Genomic DNA, 16,639 nt, shown 5'->3' with positions numbered 1-16,639 from the left:
ACATGTGGCACAGTTTGCTTTTGTTGAGGTCTTGTTGCACTTCAATGAAATGGATTCAACAGCTTTCTGCTTATGGCTCAAAATTATTCAGATGGCTTGTATTGATCTATGAGCTATTGACATGTAGATTGTTCTCTCCTGCTGTGGAGAGAAGGTTATTAGTACCATTGCACTGTGCTGATTCTGTGGTTGCAAGATAAATGCCACAACATGTCCCTCCATTTTTGGAAATCTCTTGCATAACAGAGTAGATCGTATATAAAAGGAACAGATGGGCAAGACTGGTCTGACCTGAACATGGTTCTTTTTAGCAATGCCTTTGAAAGTTTGGAAGATTGCCAAGGAAAGATCCCAGAGGAACTAGGACAATTAAGAGGAAGACTGATGAGATCTTCATGGACGAACAGGTTTGGATTCAAAGTAGTACTCAGAAACTCTGGCTTCTACCTCCCTTCCTCCCTCATTTATTATAAGTAAAGCTGTTCTGGGTCTGTCCCATCTAGTCCAGCCCTTTGTTCACATAGCGGTCCATTGGTTGCTTATGAAAAGCCTGGCATCATGTTATGAGCATACTCTTTGTTCTGCATTCTCTGGCAACAGATACATGGCACCTATAATAGTGGAGAGAATAGTAGTGCTTTTGGGACTACCATTCTAAACTTATAAAGCTCCTGCCACAGGGACAATAAGTAAGTCTCCTGTTGCTCTTCCTTCCTTCCTATCGTTAGGCTAATTTTGCAGGAAAAGGACTCCAATTGCCTTAAGTTTTTGTTTTAAGTATTATAATAAAGATCATCACCACCATTCATTTGACATCATGCCATGTTATGAGAAGCTGAAGTCTGCATTTTTAACAGGTAAAAAGATGGATGTTGTTTGGGGAGTATTTCTCCTTCTCCCCTTTCAATTATTTTGGAGTGCTGTGTTCGTTGTAAGTCAGGCTGCAACCATATTTCTACTCACTCACATTCTGTTGGATTTGTTTTTTGTTAAGATAATGAAAGCCAAGGCAGAGTCATTAATCTTATCTCTTGCTTGGTGTTAACAGGTTTAAAAGTGAGCTTTTACCGCTATCTCTGCAACAGCAGTGATGAAATCCAGCTGTACTTCCATGGCTCTGTTGAAGTACCAAGTTGAATTTGTCCAGGCATCGACAGAGAGAGTGATGGATCTCATACGTTTAAAGAAGCACTGGTTCAAAGTCTCCTTTGCAAAAGCCAAGGGATTCCTAGGATCGAAACACAACTTCCACTAGAATCTGATCTTCATGTTTTGCTAAACTACAACTGCAAATCATGTAATCTGTATATCTGTGCTTTTCCCCACAAGTCCCCAACCCCATGCAATATACGTACTAATTTCATACCATACAGTTAGATTACTATAATTAACTTTGTATAGGGTTGCCTCTGGTAAGTGTTTGGAAGCTACAGCTAGTACAAAATATAGTGGGCCAGACTTTTGTCTAATCTTGGTTTTAAACACTATGTAGTAGTCTAATGTTCTTAATAATTCTAGAACTGTGGAGCTGGAAGGGACCCTATAGATCATCATGTCCAACCTCTGTCAAAGAGGCACAGTGGGGAATTGAACTCCCCACCTATGGTTCCACAGCCAGATGCCTAATTCATCAGTTCTAGTGGTCTTGACCTAACTGCACTGGCTTCTGAGTTCAAGGAGACTGAGCCTTGGAAAGTTTGAGATCAGGTTATTTGAAACACTGCCATTAAGTGCTGGCTCTGAGTCTAGTATCCTCAACAAAGCACCTGTTTTGTGTGCCACTCCCACCCCCGGGGCCAGTTTATTGCACACATGGGACAGCAAATCCATTCCAAGGGCCTTTGGTTCATATCCAAAATGAACAGGATTGGTTATATGTGTTTTTTTTTAAAAAAAAACTGGCTTTTAGACAATATTTGGATCTGGTTTTAAGTAATGTTACTAATCTGTTTCTAAAATCTTTTAGATTAGGTTTTAATCATTTCAATCTATTATACATCACCGTGGTAGCCTTGCTGGCTAGTAAGCATGCTACACACACATGCAAGCATGATGCATGAATGAATACATAAATGTATAAAAACGGAGGACATAACTAGATGGGGAAAAGCAATATGGACTATGGCAACATGGGCCTGTTCCTGACTACGACTGAAAATCTTCTCATGGAAGATATAGAAAATAAATTAAATGGGAAGCCATGATCCCCAGCATGTACTGATTCCAGCTGCTACTTTTAATAATAGTTTGGCCGCCAAAACTGAGTCTGTTTGTGTTTCCTCAGCTTCCCTCCTCCTGCACTGTGAAGCTCATCGCTATGTGTGGGAGCTGGTGGAGAAACCTTCCCCCCTCCCCAGCTTTCTACAGAGGATGACAGCAGTTATAAAGCTTCTAGTTCAGTATCAAGGTATCTGCATCATGTGCCACAAGTATTGCAGACCAAATTTTGCAGTTTTCCAAGAGGTGTTTTTCATAGAATATCATATCACAGAATCATGTCATAGAATAGTGAAGTTGGAAGGGGCCTATGAGGCCATCAAGTCCGAACCCCTGAAAACAAACCAAAGGGTATCTGCCAGGTGGTTGTCTATGTTTCTCTGGAATGCCTCCAGTATTGGAACTCTCACCACCTCTCAAGGCAACTGGTTCCACTGTCTTACTGCTCTGACGGTTAAGAAGTTTTCCCTGATAGTCAACCAAAATCTGGCTTCCTGCAACTTGAGTCCATTGTTGCATGTCCTGCACTGACTGAGAACAGATCCTGCCCCTCGTCTGTATGGCAGCCTTTCAAATATGTGAAAAATGTTATCATATCACCCCTCAGTCTTCTTTTCTCAAGGCTAAACATGCCCAGTTCTTTCAGCCTTTCTTTATAGGACTTCGTTTCCAGCCTTGTCACCCCCCTCTGAACTTGTTCTAATTTGTTAGCATCCTTCTTGAATTGTGGTGTCCAGAACTGGACACAATACTCAAGATGAGGCCTAACCAGTGCCGAACAGAGGGGAACTAGTACCTCATGGGATTTGGAAACTATACTTCTGTTAATGCAGCCTAAAATAGCATTTGCCTTTTTTGTAGCCACATCACACTGCTGCTTTTTGAAACAAACCAAGTGAGCGAGCCCACTGAATTCAGCATAGTAAATATGCATCACAGCTGCAAATGCACCTATGACAGCCTGTTGCTGCATCACCCGGTCTGTTTTCCACATCTCCAAACAGGGATCTGAACCAAGCCTTAAGGTCTGCATGCAACCCAGCTGTGCTTTGTTCTAAAATTAGTTCTAAACTTTGAGTAGGCAGAAGCACTTTTTTCACCCCATCAGAGCTCCATTGTTTTAATCATATAAGGCTGCCACATTTGTCTCTGTACCAGGCATTTTTCAAGGTTTGGATCCATTATTTTCTGTTCCTGAAAAATGGTCCTAGCCTATCAAAAATTAGGAGTGTGAAAGTGCTGACAGGTACCAAAAGCACTGGCCCATGAGCATGTGGAGTGTGGATCAGTCTGGAACGCTTTAAAAGGAAAGGCAGGTGCATGTCTGTGTAGGAGTCGAATTGGTACAGGAAGGGAGGGCATGCCTGAGCTTCCCTTGTGCAAACCAGTACTGCAATCTGAATGTTTTGTAAAAGATTTTATCTCTCATAGGTACACACCTCCTGTCTTTCTTTTCATGTGTGCGAGAATAGCAATGTTTGCAATGAAGTTGTTCGCATAGCAAGACAGAGCCTCCTGAAGCCACTCTTCAAAGGCAGGCCTTTGAAGGAGACTTGGCTTTTTATGAATTACTGGTGAAATCAAGCTTGACTTTCTTTGCAACACAACCGTCTCCATGTTTTCATGCACTGCAGCAGCAGCCCTTCCCCATATTAATATAGTGGAGGTGAGGGCAAAGAGCCAGCTGTATCTCATAGGTGCTCAGTGGAGCTCCGAGGCCACCAGGAAGGAGGGAGTACTTTGAAATAGAAAAGCAGCGGAGGTAAAGATCTCAGTTCAACTAAGTTTTATACGATCCATTTCTTCCAATAATGACAACACACACACAGACACACACAATTGCAGGCCTGGAGATTAAATCCAGCATTGTTGGTAGTGATGGTTTGATCTCACAAGAAGATTTGTTGCCTTCTATCTTCCCACCCCTGTCCACGGCAGCCCTCTGGCTGGTTTTTCAGCCCTCCAAAAAAGTGGGAGGATCTGCAAAGAAAATGAATCAATAACTATCTGGAAAGGCAGCCCCTAGCCATGGTCCCATGTCAGAGATATTGGGATCCCACAGTTTATATGGCTTCTGAATGTCTGGATCTCTTATTTGAAAACCACAGTTCTAGACAATGGCCTAGATTTACTCATGTTCATATAAGGATTGTGTGACTTGAAGCAGCTGCTTGAGGCCAACGGACAAGGCATCGAGGTATGTCTTGCTTATGTGCCTGGTCATGTGGCTGAGGGCGGAAGCAAGATGCACACTGACAAAATTAGCCATGGAAAATTACACAAACGTTATGTGAACACCAATAAGATTCTGACTAAAGAGTTATCATAAACCCCAGCTACTTCTTGTCCTCTCTTTTAAAGAAAACAAGTTGCTACAGTGTAATGGCAACACACCATTATTTTGTGTGTTGCTGTCACACTACACAGAGCTGCCTGACTGTTGTCCCCAAGCAGTCCTCTCTCCACACAGGTTGCAGTAGTTTGACTTATTCAGCCTCACCATCAGAGGAACATCATGATTGTGAGACCATTCAGAATATTAAAGCAAAGCAGCCACATTGAGCTGCTTTCTTTTTATTAAAGTCTTTCTTCTCACTTTTAGAGGAAACTTGTATAGTATTTAAAAAACTAAATGATTGTTTCTTTCTTTGCCAGAGTGGCGGGGAGGGGGGAACAAACCAACTGTATCTTTGCCCAGCATGGGAATTAAAGTTATCATTTGTACATACAGTGGGGTCTTGACTTGAGAACTTAATCCATATTGGAAGGTGGTTCTCAAGTCAAAAAGTCTGTAAGTCAAGTCTCCATTGACCTACAGTGCATTGAAAACCGATTAATCCCGTAACAGGCCGTTTTTGTTCCATTTTGTTTTTTTTCTGGTCTGTAACTCAAATCTCAGTCTGCAAGTCAAACCTAAAGTCAAGGGTCCACTGTATGATAATAGATGTGGCTAGTCCTTCTTTGACATTTTCCTTTTTCAAACAAACACCGGAGGGGGTGGTGCAGGGACGGTGCTGGTGCTTGGACAGGGAAAATATTGCATTTTTTCTCCACTGAGTGTCACCAGCCACTCGTACTTTAGCTCTGCCTCCCCACCCAAATAATTTTACAAGTAGAGAGCAGCGTTGGGGGTAGATGGTGTTGCTCTGCAGAGAAATTTGGAACAAAGCGTCTTCAACTACCATCATCTTTATTACTGACAAAATTACAGTATGCCACAGTCCAGCAGCATTATGGGACAACAACAATAGTGGTAACCACAGTCACTTTGCTTGCTACTTCTGAACTGAAAATAGCCATTAAAAAAGAGAGAGAAGTGTGACGATAGCCTCAGCCCCAATTTATCTTCTTGGATCTCGCATTTGTCTACTGGGGCAGTTCACAAATCAAGCGGGGGGGGAGGACACACACGGACATTTCACCAAAATAGTAGAGTACCACCGCCCCAGTCAAAGGCCACCTGTCTACCCCTCCATGTTGGGAGCTGCTGACACTATTGTCTGATAAAAATGAGTGTTATAATAATCAGAAGAATAGGACCAACTACATAAGTAGTTGCTATCAGTATTAAATATTCTGAATGTTATATATTTATTTATTGCTTTTTACTATGTATTAGAATTGCAATCCCATCCTAGTGCTTGGGCCCTTTTAGCTGAGTATTTTGAATAGCTGTAACTGCTTTGTTTTCCACAAAACAGGAGCCAGTTACAATCTGTGTTGTTTGGAAATAGGGAGTGCAGCAGCTCTACATTTAAACAAGCTGATATAGTTAAATCAGTAGAATTATTTCCTATGTTCTCATGGCATTTTTGGAAGAATTCCAGTAGCCTTGCACTTAACAATATTCTTCAGATAATATAGCAAAAATGTGTAGCAATACAAATTACAGTTACTGTATTTAAGTTGCTCTTTAAAGATTCCTCTTGTTTTCCCCACTATAGTCTAAGTAGTCTCTGAGAGCAGAACTAAGTTTAAGGCTGCAACCCTGTGGAGGTTTACCTAGGAGTAATTTGGATTGAACACAAACATCTCAATATACATAGGATTGTCCTGTATCCTGAGCCTGATGGGAGAGTTTTGGAAGTCACTTTTAAGATGAACAAATATAATGACATGATGGAAACTTTCATAACTAAGCAATAATAGGATGACACTCTGGCTTCAACATAAGATTTTGTTAATTTATCTTGAGCTTTGAGTTGGTGTGTCTCATCTCAAGCATCTCTTTGCTTATAGAGCACATGTTTAACAATTAAAGCTATGGGTTATTGGTGCAGTCAACTTTTGCCTCATTTCTAAGATTATTAGTAGATATTCTTATAGCTGGAGATTAGACTTATTAGTTTCTTTTTCTCTCTTCTAGAGGACAACAATATACCATGGTGAGCAAAAAGAATTAGTAATGATGGTTTGTTTCCCTTTCAGAAATAGTCAACTCCTTGGTGCCTTATTTGACCAGCTAAGAAATTACACAATTTATCTATTTCCATATAATCAAGAAAAATATCTACACGGCTTTTGCTTTGGATAGGCGTCTTCTATATTTGTTCAGAAGACTCAAGGAGTTTTTCTATAAGACTCTCAACTTGAGCCATTTGGCCAGAACAATTTCTGTTCTCTTTAATTCCACTATTTTTTTAAACTTCTGAAGGCATATTGCTTCCCTTTTATAATTGCTAGTTTGAATAATAAAGAAAAAATATAAACAGTTCTTGCTAACTGGGAGATATTTCCATTTCCTTCTTCATTCTCTTTTGAGATTAATGTTTCCAGTTAATAAAGTAAACAATTCTTCGATCTTCTTTTGATTGTATTATGCTAATGCCCTATCTATTGAATTATTGTATCTGCTTTTAAAGAAGTCATAAGACTAAGCTATAATTGTTATCTTATAAAAATACTCTAAAATCTCTACCAGTCATGTAGACTGTGTGCCACTGTGTAGCGGCAGTGTGGTTATATCCCATATAATGGAAGAGGATCCTGCATCTAATGCCATGATTCCACATGTTCACATGCAGACGATCATAGGAAAAAAATCTGAGATTCTTACTTCATATGTAACTCAGTTTACTGAAGGTCAACTGTTGTTTCATGCTGCAATGAATGTTCAAAATTTAGGGTGTAACCATGCAATGGGAAATATGTGAACAGATCTGTTGTGAAGTCGCACCCAAGCAGTCAGGTTTCCCCCAGTTAATTCTCTTTGGCCAACTACACAGGAGTCAGCAGAGGGAGAGGGAAGAAAAATCAGCTTTGTTTGCAGATTGTTAACCACTTGACTCCTTTTTTCCCCACACCTGGTGCCAGGGTCTGTTTTCATCTTTTCTTACTCTCTGTTTTTTTTTTTAAAGACCTGTTGTCCCTAGCACTTGGCCAGCTGGCCAACCAAAGGGAAAAAAAAAGAACAACGAGTCAACAGAGTGACAAGAGGAATTTTTAAGATAGCTCTCCTCTAACCTCTGAACAACCAGAGCAGAGCTACCTTAAAACTTCCTCCTCTCTCCAGTTCCTCACCCTTTTATTCCTTTGTTTGACCTGCTAGCCTAGCATTAGGATAGGAAGTTTAGACAGACAGACAGACAGACAGACAGACAGACAGACAGACAGGAAGGAAGGAAGGAAGGAAGGAAGGAAGGAAGGAAGGAAGGAAGGAAGGAAGGAAGGAAGGAAGGAAGGAAGGAAGGAAGGAAGGAAGGAAGGAAGGAAGGAAGGAAGGAAGGAAGGAAGGAAGGAAGGAAGGAAGGAAGGAAGGAAGGAAGGAAAAGAAAAGAAAAGAAAAGAAAAGAAAAGAAAAGAAAAGAAAGAGATGAAAAGAGGCACCAGATGTGGGGAGGAGCTGATTCAACAGCAGCCAGGTTCCCCACTGTCCTCTGTCTCTCACATTGCTACTGTAGCTGGTTGGAATGGCTTTAAATACAATGCCTGCAAATCCCTCCACATCAGCTCAAGCAATCACACTGTCTGAACTGATGTGAATGCATTTGATTCCAAAAAAGTAGAAGCCCCATCAGCAGAGGGGGAAAACACTATGGAGTAAAGGGAAAAAATCTGGGCTGATTTGCACTGACTTTTATGACAGATGGTCAACAAAATAATGCAATTCAGACCATCTCAATCCTGGAACATTTCCTGTGTTATTTGTTAATGTAGTTACATCCTTAGCCCACTACAATCTGGTGAAACAACCTTGTCTTAGTGATAGCCACTGAGGGCTAGACTCATATGATCATCATTTGAAGAGGTGGCAGCTTGATTACTGTATAGCTGACTGAGAGCTAAACCCAGTATTTCCTTTTTTTCTTTGTAAAACCGTAGCTCTTGTCCAGCTTTCCTTGTTTCTTCCAGTTCTCGAAGTGCTACTTGCAGCTCTTGTGATATAATGCCTGGAGTGTCTTGTTCCTTCATAAGCCAATCCAGAGCCATGTGACTTCTCATCCGTTCATCTAAATTATACTGCGAATAGTAGGAAATCACTTCCTATGTTCAGTCACAAAAATGAAGAGTTAGTAACAAGCACATTTCATTACTTTCCAAAAATTCAGCATATTGCAAAGTTATAGCTTAGGCTACATAGAAGTCCTGATATATGTAAGCAGAGAGTTCCTCATTTACTATTTGGGATGAACTGAACTACTCTTCTCACAACTGGGAAAGATTACTTCTTTTGGAGTATGCTCACTGGGAAATTCTGAGAGTTGTAGTCCAGAATAGTAATTTTTCCAAGCTCTTGGCATGTATAATGTAATTGTGCAGGATTTTTAAAAAGAGCTTAATTTGCAATTGTCCATGGATTTTTTGTGAACAGAGTAGAAGTTTTCACACTATTACATGCCACATAGCTGTGCAGCCGAATTAAATTAAACACAACAAAGCACTTGCGGTTCCTTAAAGATGAGCATGTTTTATCTGGCGTGAGCATCACCAGGTTTTTCAAGAAGTGGGCTACAGCTTGCAAAAGCTTGTCCTGAATCAAACCTGTTTGATTTTAAGGAGTAATGAGACTCTTTGTTGTTTTCGCTGCAACCCAGTATGACAGCTAACCCATTGAATAATTAAAACTGAGGGACATAGGTAACATATGGATATGTTTTAGATCATAAGTACATATGTTTTAGAACATAGGTAACATAGGTAACATATGGATATGTTTTAGATAGGGACATACTTAACAAACTGAGGAACATAGGTAACATATGGATATGTTTTAGATCCAACATCAGTTACTAAAATGTCCCACTTATTTAAAGGAAAGAGGGGGTGTGCGGAAACTTACATTTTTCTCATTAATGGGACTTTGAAACGACCTACTTTGGCTGGGCCATGCCGGTAGTAAATAAGGGAAATGTTGAGCAGCGTTGCAGGAACTAGCACAATATTTTACAAGAACACTTACTTGTCGAGAGCATTTTGTTTCACGTAGGGCTTTGAGGCTTCCATTCCAATGCAATAGTTGAAAGACTATCATCAGCTCCTACAGAATGAGAAGCATTAATTGCCAATCAAACTGCTTTGAAATAGGATCTTATTTTCACCATGAAAAAAGCCAGCTTTTCGTGTTGAGCAAGGGTACACAAGTGCTGAGATACTCACAGCATCATAGAAAAGTGAAGTTGGAAGGGGCCTACAAGGCCATCAATTCCAACTCTCTGGTCAATGCAGGAATACAATCAAAGCATATCTGTCAGGTGATTATCTAAGTTTTTCTTGAATGCCTCCAGGGTTGGAGCACTCACCAACGCCCGAGGTAACTGGTTTCACTCTCATATTGCTCCAACAGTTAGGAAGTTTTTCCTGATATTCAACCAAAATCTGGCTTCCTTTAACTTGAACCCATTGTTGCTAGTCCTGAACTCTAGGATGACTGAGAACAGATCTTGCCCCTCCTCTGTATGACAGCCTTTCAGATATTTGAAAAGTGCTATCATATCACTGTTCAGCCTTCTTTTCTGAAGGCTAAACATGCCCAGTTCTTTTACTCTTTCCTCATAGGGCTTGGTTTCCAGCCCCCTGATCATCCTTGTTGCCCTCCTCTGAACTTGTTCCAATTTGTTAGCATCCTTATTGAAGTGTGGTGTCCAGAAGAGGACACAGTACTAAAGGTGAGGCCTAACCAGTGCTCAATAGAGGGGGACCAGCACCTTACAGGATTTGGAAACTATACTTTCATTAATGCAGCTTAAACTAGCATTTGCTTTTTTGTAGCCACATCACACTGTTGCCTCATATTTAGCTTGTGATCTACAATAATTCCAAGATCCTTCTCGCTCATAGTTTTGCTGAGTCAGGTATCCCCCATCTTGTAACTGTGCATTTGGTTTCTTTTTCTGAGGTGCAGTACTTTGCACTTGTCCCTGTTGAATTTCATTCTGTTGGTTTCAGCCCAGTGCTCCATCCTATCAAGGTCATTTTGAATTTTGTTTCTGTCTTCTAGGGCAGTGGTCCCCAACCTTGGGCCTCCAGATGTTCTTGGACTACACCTCCCAGAATCCTTCACCACCACCTCTGCTGGCCAGGATTTCTGGGAGTTGAAGTCCAAGAACATCTGGAGGCCCAAGGTTGGGGACCACTGTTCTAGGGTATTACTTATTCCACCCAATTTTGTATCATCTTCAAATTTGAAAAGCATTCCCTGCACTCCCTCATCCAAGTCATTAATAAAAATATTGAAGAATACCAGGCCCAGAACTGAGCCTTGGGGTACCCAACTTGTTACCTCCTCCCAGTTAGAGAAGGACCCATTCATCATCACCCTCTGAGTATGATTCTGTAGCCAATTGTGTATCCACATGACACTTAATCTATCCAGCCCACACCTAGTTAGCTTGTTCATCATAATATCATGGGGCACTTTGTCAAAAGCTTTGCTGAAGGCAAAATATACTATGTCTACAGCATTCCCTCTGTCTATCAGGGAGGTTATCTGATCAAAAAATGAGATCAAATTAGTTTGGCAGGATTTGTTCTATTCCATGTTGGCAAATGTTCTCCACTAGGTGCTGTTGCGTTCCTCCTACGACATGGTGTGAGCTATTTTGATGTTCTTTCTGTGTTGTCCTCAAGCAGATTGCTCTGATAAGGCTGCAGTCTTTCCATGAACCTGCCTTCATTAACCTTCAGAGGTACCTGACTATTGTCTCCCGCCAGCATGGTCAGTGGCTGTGCTGGGCTCATTATGGGCATTGTAACCAACATACTGTATTAGAAGGACACTGAGTGGGGGGAAATTGTGGTATATGTACACTTGCTAGGAAGTCTGTGGGCCTTGCTTTTGATCATGCAGGCATAAGCATTGTGTTACACAGTGGTACCTCAATTTACAAACTTAATCTGTATTGGAACGGTGTTCGTAAGTTGAAACATTTGCAAGTTGAAGCACCATTTCCCATAGGAATGCATTGAAAACCATTTAATCCGTTCCAGCTGTTTTTTGTTCTTAGGTAGAGGCATTAGAAAAGCACCTTTTAAGCCAAGCCAAGCCAAGCCGAACATCTTTTAGGTAAAAAAGGTCGAAAGACCAGCAGTTCAAATCCATGTGACAGAGTGAGTTCCTGTTGCTTGTCCCAATTCCTGCCAATCTAGCAGTTCAAAAGCATGGCCAGGACCTATTTTATGAAACATACTTCCCATTGAGGTGTGCCAAGCTCTGTTCCTCTTTATATTTAGGAAATTAGTTAAGACATAACTCTGTAAAGCAACCTTTAATGTATCCCCAAATGCTGTTAATATTTATTATTAAATTTAGGTCTTTTTTACTAATTGTGTTTGAGTTGGTATAATGCCATGTTGATTGTGTTGAGATATATACAGGTATAGCTGGGATGGGGTGGGTTGAGATTTTTTGGGTGTTTTTCCTGTAAACTGCTCAGAATAGTGTGTGTCACTAATGGGGTGGTATATAAATAAAATAAAATAATGGTAGGGCCAACCTGACTATGTGCATGCTTTTCTTGTTACCTTGAGGCAGGATTGTCAGAAGCACAGTTTGGAAGAAGCCAGCCCAATAAGAGCTTTCACAGATTTCACAGCAGTGAGGATACAATGGTGTTTGTATGAGTATTGCCATCTGTCTGAAATAAGCTTTGGATAAATAGGAACGGCTCCAGTTTGTGAACTCTTTTAACAAAAGGCAAATGTTCATGTCGGTCTTTCATCAGCTCCAGGAAAAGCAACCATCAAAAGCAAAGCTGGTGTAACTATACTTGTAAAGGAAATCTATTCATTGCACAAATCTTAAAATAGGACTTGGATTGGGTCCCCCCCTTTCTTTTGGAACATCAAGAAATACTGGTTTGGACCACACAGATTTTCCAGTAGACATTAAACTCACTGTACCGAGGGATAAAAGGCAACTCCTGTAACTGGAATCTAATCTGGAAAACAGTACACAATGGGAAAATGCCAGATCTTAGTCTGAATGGAAAAAAATATTCGTATGTGTGCATATAAAGACACAAGCCTTCTGTAATTACTTCTGAAACATTATTTTTAAGTTCAGGTGCTCCTTTACTTAAGTCATACCATACAGGTGTTAATGTTCAAAGAAGCGGTGACATATACAAAACATATATGAAGCCGTATCTTTCATTTGTCCAGTTAAAATGGAAACCCTGAACACACTTACTAGGATGGTGATCCTAGTGAATACAGTGGAACTGGCTTCAGAGTAAATACAGACAGGAATAGCTTTGCAAGTCCTTAAAATACCATAGAGTCTGAATTTATGTCCATTGAATAAGCTGCAAACCGGGCATACCTGAAACTCCAGCATGGTTTTCCCCATGTTTGATTCCAACATGTAATGATAGGCTCCAATACTTGTGCTTGGGTCATCAGCATCATTTAGAGTACCCTTTAACAGAAAGAGCATTTTTTTTAAAAAAATTCTATATAGAAAAGAAAGAACTCACTGCCACAAACACAGATTTCACATTTTGTGCTATGCAACCAGTGATTATTAGATTTCCGCCATTCTCATTGGCACATGGAAACTATCCACAAAATCCTTTTATTCTTTTATTTTTGCTACAGAGCAGTGTACGAAATTCAAGGGCACCTCGTGGATCAAGTTGCGAGGGGGGGACCTTGCCCAAAATGTTGGGGTGATATCCACACATCAACGTAGTAGAAGCTACATCAAATAATTTAGACCTAAAAAGTATATCAACTAGTTTTAAACATCAGATATTTTTAAGATCTTCTTCCAAATACTGGAAGGTCTTTTCTAAAACATTCACATCTTCCTTTAGTGACGCCGAAAGAAAATGTTACACAACTATGTTTTTAAAAAGCAACAAATTGTATGATCCAAAGCAGCTGTGGAAGATCTGGTTTCTGCCTGTTCTGGAGAGCAGCAAATTTTAACAGCATTTCCCATCAAATGTACGATTGTGTTTAGTCTCTCTAAAGCTAGTTCCCATTACTGTTTTACCTACTGAGTTTGTAGATTTATATTCCGCTTTTTGTCTAGAGTCATCAGAAAAAGAAATGAAATGCAATGGATGCAGGATTATGCAATGGATTGAGAAAATTAGAAGCATATCAGATGATAAAATGTAGGCTGTTGGACATAGAAGCACAGGAACTACAGAGTGCTGCAAATAAGAGCTGTTCACCAATGAGCCTGTAAGTTCCCACCAAAGTTGGTCAACCAGCATGGTATTTTTATCTGCAGGGCCTCTAACCTTGCTAGATGTAACACCATTCCAGCAGCAGTGCTGTATGGGAGATTCAAGGGAATTCCATACAGTGAGAGGTGCTGTTCCTGTGAGCTGGATGGGGTGGAGTCACTCTCTCACATGATTCTGTATTGTCCCTTCTATATGGATCTCTGCAGAAAATACTTAGACCCATTTTTGTTAAAGCATAGGGGCTGTTTGGATTGTGGTATATTTTGTCAACAGGAGAGTCAGTTATAGTGGAGAACGTGGCCAGAAATGTTTTGAATCTCTGAGTAAAAGGCACCTTGTCTTATTTTGTGGAGTTCCCTCTCCATCTGCTGCTTTTCTCTTTCCCTTTCTGAGATGGAAACTCAATATAAAGTGATTTTTTTAAAAACTGATGTTGGCGTGGAGCTTAGCATTTGTTCAGTTCCACACTCAAATTAGAATGGAGATCAAGGGTCAATGAAAAACTAAGACAGCAGCCAGCCTTTGGGAGACATCTCATATCTGTAGAGAATGTATCTTAAGTTACTGAAGAGATAATATTACTTTTTCTCCTTCAGCAGATCAATACATCAGGATAATCGCCTCTTGCTGGCAGAGCGGATTTGTTTCTTGCCTCAAGCTTTATATACAGCATTGTTGTTTTTCCTTGGGAAGACATGCTGTGGGTAAAGTACATGCCACTCGTTTTATTACCCTGAAGGTGCATGACAAGGAGCTGAACGCCACTCTGTACACACAAGACCGTTCCTTTCACAGAACTATCTGAAAATTTATAGCTTTTGAAATGCAGGAACATTAACACACTGCTGTTGAAATATTTATGCTGGCTTTTAAATATCCCTGAGGATCTTAGCCCAGAACTTTGCAATGTTAAGCTTTTCCCTTCAAAATTTTCCATAAAAAATGATGAATTGCATGAAATGAACCTTCTTTTTAAAAATCACCTCTACATAAATCATGGCTCGTTTCCCAAAAATCATGCATGGTATTGTCCCTGCAAAGGGCATGAGGCTCGTAAAGGAGTTTGGAAAGAAAGACTTCCTTTCATCCACAGACCAGATATGCACCAGTCCTTCTTCCCCTTAGCTGGGCAAATGTGCCTAAATTATAAGTGCCCCCCCCCCCCCAATTCTCTCAGAATCATATGAGAGTGCAGCAGAAGAGGAAACATTTCAGATTAGCCATCTTGCTAGAGCCATTGCAGAAATCTCCTTCCTTCTTCTTATCAGCAGTTCTTTTGGCAGAGATGGAAGGATTTCAGTACATCCTCAGTCCCTAGCTGAATCAGCATTTTTTTTTCTAAACTTCTCTGAATCTTGCTGCATTCTTCACCGGATTAGTCACATGCTTCTAACAAATTAGGATTTCTGTTCTATTGCAAGATATCAAATCTGAACATATTAGAATCTATAATGGAGCACAATGAAGGTACAAGTAATATTTTTAATCCACAGGGATACACTTTTACACCACGGTACTGAGGGATGGTGAGGAAATCACATCAACTTCTCCCTTTAGTGGTATTATATGTAATTCAGTGCTAATGACTTGCCATCTTGGAAAGTCTACAGCCTTTGCCCAGACATAAATTTCACTACACAAATGTGATTTGTGTAACATGTTGGAATTAGTTATACAAGGGGTGAATTCCCCTTCACCAGAGTTGGGGATATTTTGGATTCCTTACATCTTCAGGGCCCTCAAGATGGAGAAGAAGTGTTTAATGTTCAGAAATCATCACCAGCAGTCATGATTCGAGTGATGGGCATACACTGCCCAGTGTTTCCCAGCCTTGCCTCTTTCAGCAGGCACCCACTCAGAAGCAGTGCCTGGAGGAGGCAGGGCAGGGAAGCTGGGGCACTGCCTTTGAGTGGGTGCCTGCACGGGGAGGCAGGGCTGGGAACCTTCCAACACCTGTTTGTCTATCTCTAGGTAGAACCTTTCTAAGGCCCCCCAAACCCGTCTGATGGACGAAGGAGCCTCTGAATTTGTGGTTCATGGTCTGTCCCCAAATCCTTCCCATGGATGAAGGCGCTTCTGAACCTAAGGAGGTGGTGGGGAAACTTTTAATTGTCAATAAAAGGCCACAGCTGATGACATGGTTATTCTTGCATGTGTGGAGCTTCGCCTACAAGCATTTCAGCCTGTTTCGTCTAAACATTCAACTATAACAAAGTGGAAGCCTACACTGACATGATTTACAAAGCATTCTGAGAGTGTCTTATATAAAAAAAACAGTATATTAATTTGTGACTTAATTTAAATAGTTAGAAGTTTTGTATACCTTTGTTCAATTGTCAATCCAGATGGAGACTGCAGCCAAGAAATCAAAAGACTGAGACTAGGGAGGATAGCAATAAAAGAATTAGAAAAGATGATCAAGTGTGTGTCACTGGAGACCAAGACCATCCACACTCCAGTATTTCTGATCATCATGTATAGATGTGAAAGATGGACAGTTAAGAAAACTGACAGGGAAAATTTTTTGATTCATTTCAAATGTGATGCTGAAGGACAGCTTCGTAGATACCCTGGACTCCCAAACGGTAAACAGGTGCACCCTAGGTCAAATCAAGCCTCAACTATCTCTAGAGGCAAAAATGTTGAAACTGAGACTGCTCTACATCATGAGAAGTCAGGATTCTCTGGAAAAGACAATAATGCTGAAAAAGGTGGAAGGCAACAGGAAAAGAGGAAGACCAAACACGAGAGTTACCAATCATGGTAACTTTAACATGCTTGCTATATGT

General features: G+C 40.6%; 1 protein-coding gene across 1 annotated transcript in view; it reads right to left on the bottom strand.

Moving 5' to 3' along the window:
* Window positions 1–5,390: 5,390 nt before the first annotated feature.
* The window catches only part of LIX1 (limb and CNS expressed 1), a 50,720-nt gene continuing 39,471 nt past the window's right edge, over window positions 5,391–16,639 (bottom strand). Inside the window, exons 4-6 of the mRNA XM_072992503.2 lie at window positions 12,977–13,072; window positions 9,617–9,694; window positions 5,391–8,700 (exon numbers count right to left, since the gene is read on the bottom strand). Of these exons, the coding sequence (XP_072848604.2) occupies window positions 8,416–8,700; window positions 9,617–9,694; window positions 12,977–13,072 (459 nt within the window). The 3' untranslated portion in view covers window positions 5,391–8,415. The remainder of the gene's footprint in view (window positions 8,701–9,616; window positions 9,695–12,976; window positions 13,073–16,639) is intronic.

This window comes from Pogona vitticeps, chromosome 2 (genome assembly GCF_051106095.1).
Source record: "Pogona vitticeps strain Pit_001003342236 chromosome 2, PviZW2.1, whole genome shotgun sequence".
NCBI classification, from domain to species: Eukaryota; Metazoa; Chordata; class Lepidosauria; order Squamata; family Agamidae; genus Pogona; species Pogona vitticeps.
This window is presented reverse-complemented; position numbering and strand designations above follow the sequence as displayed.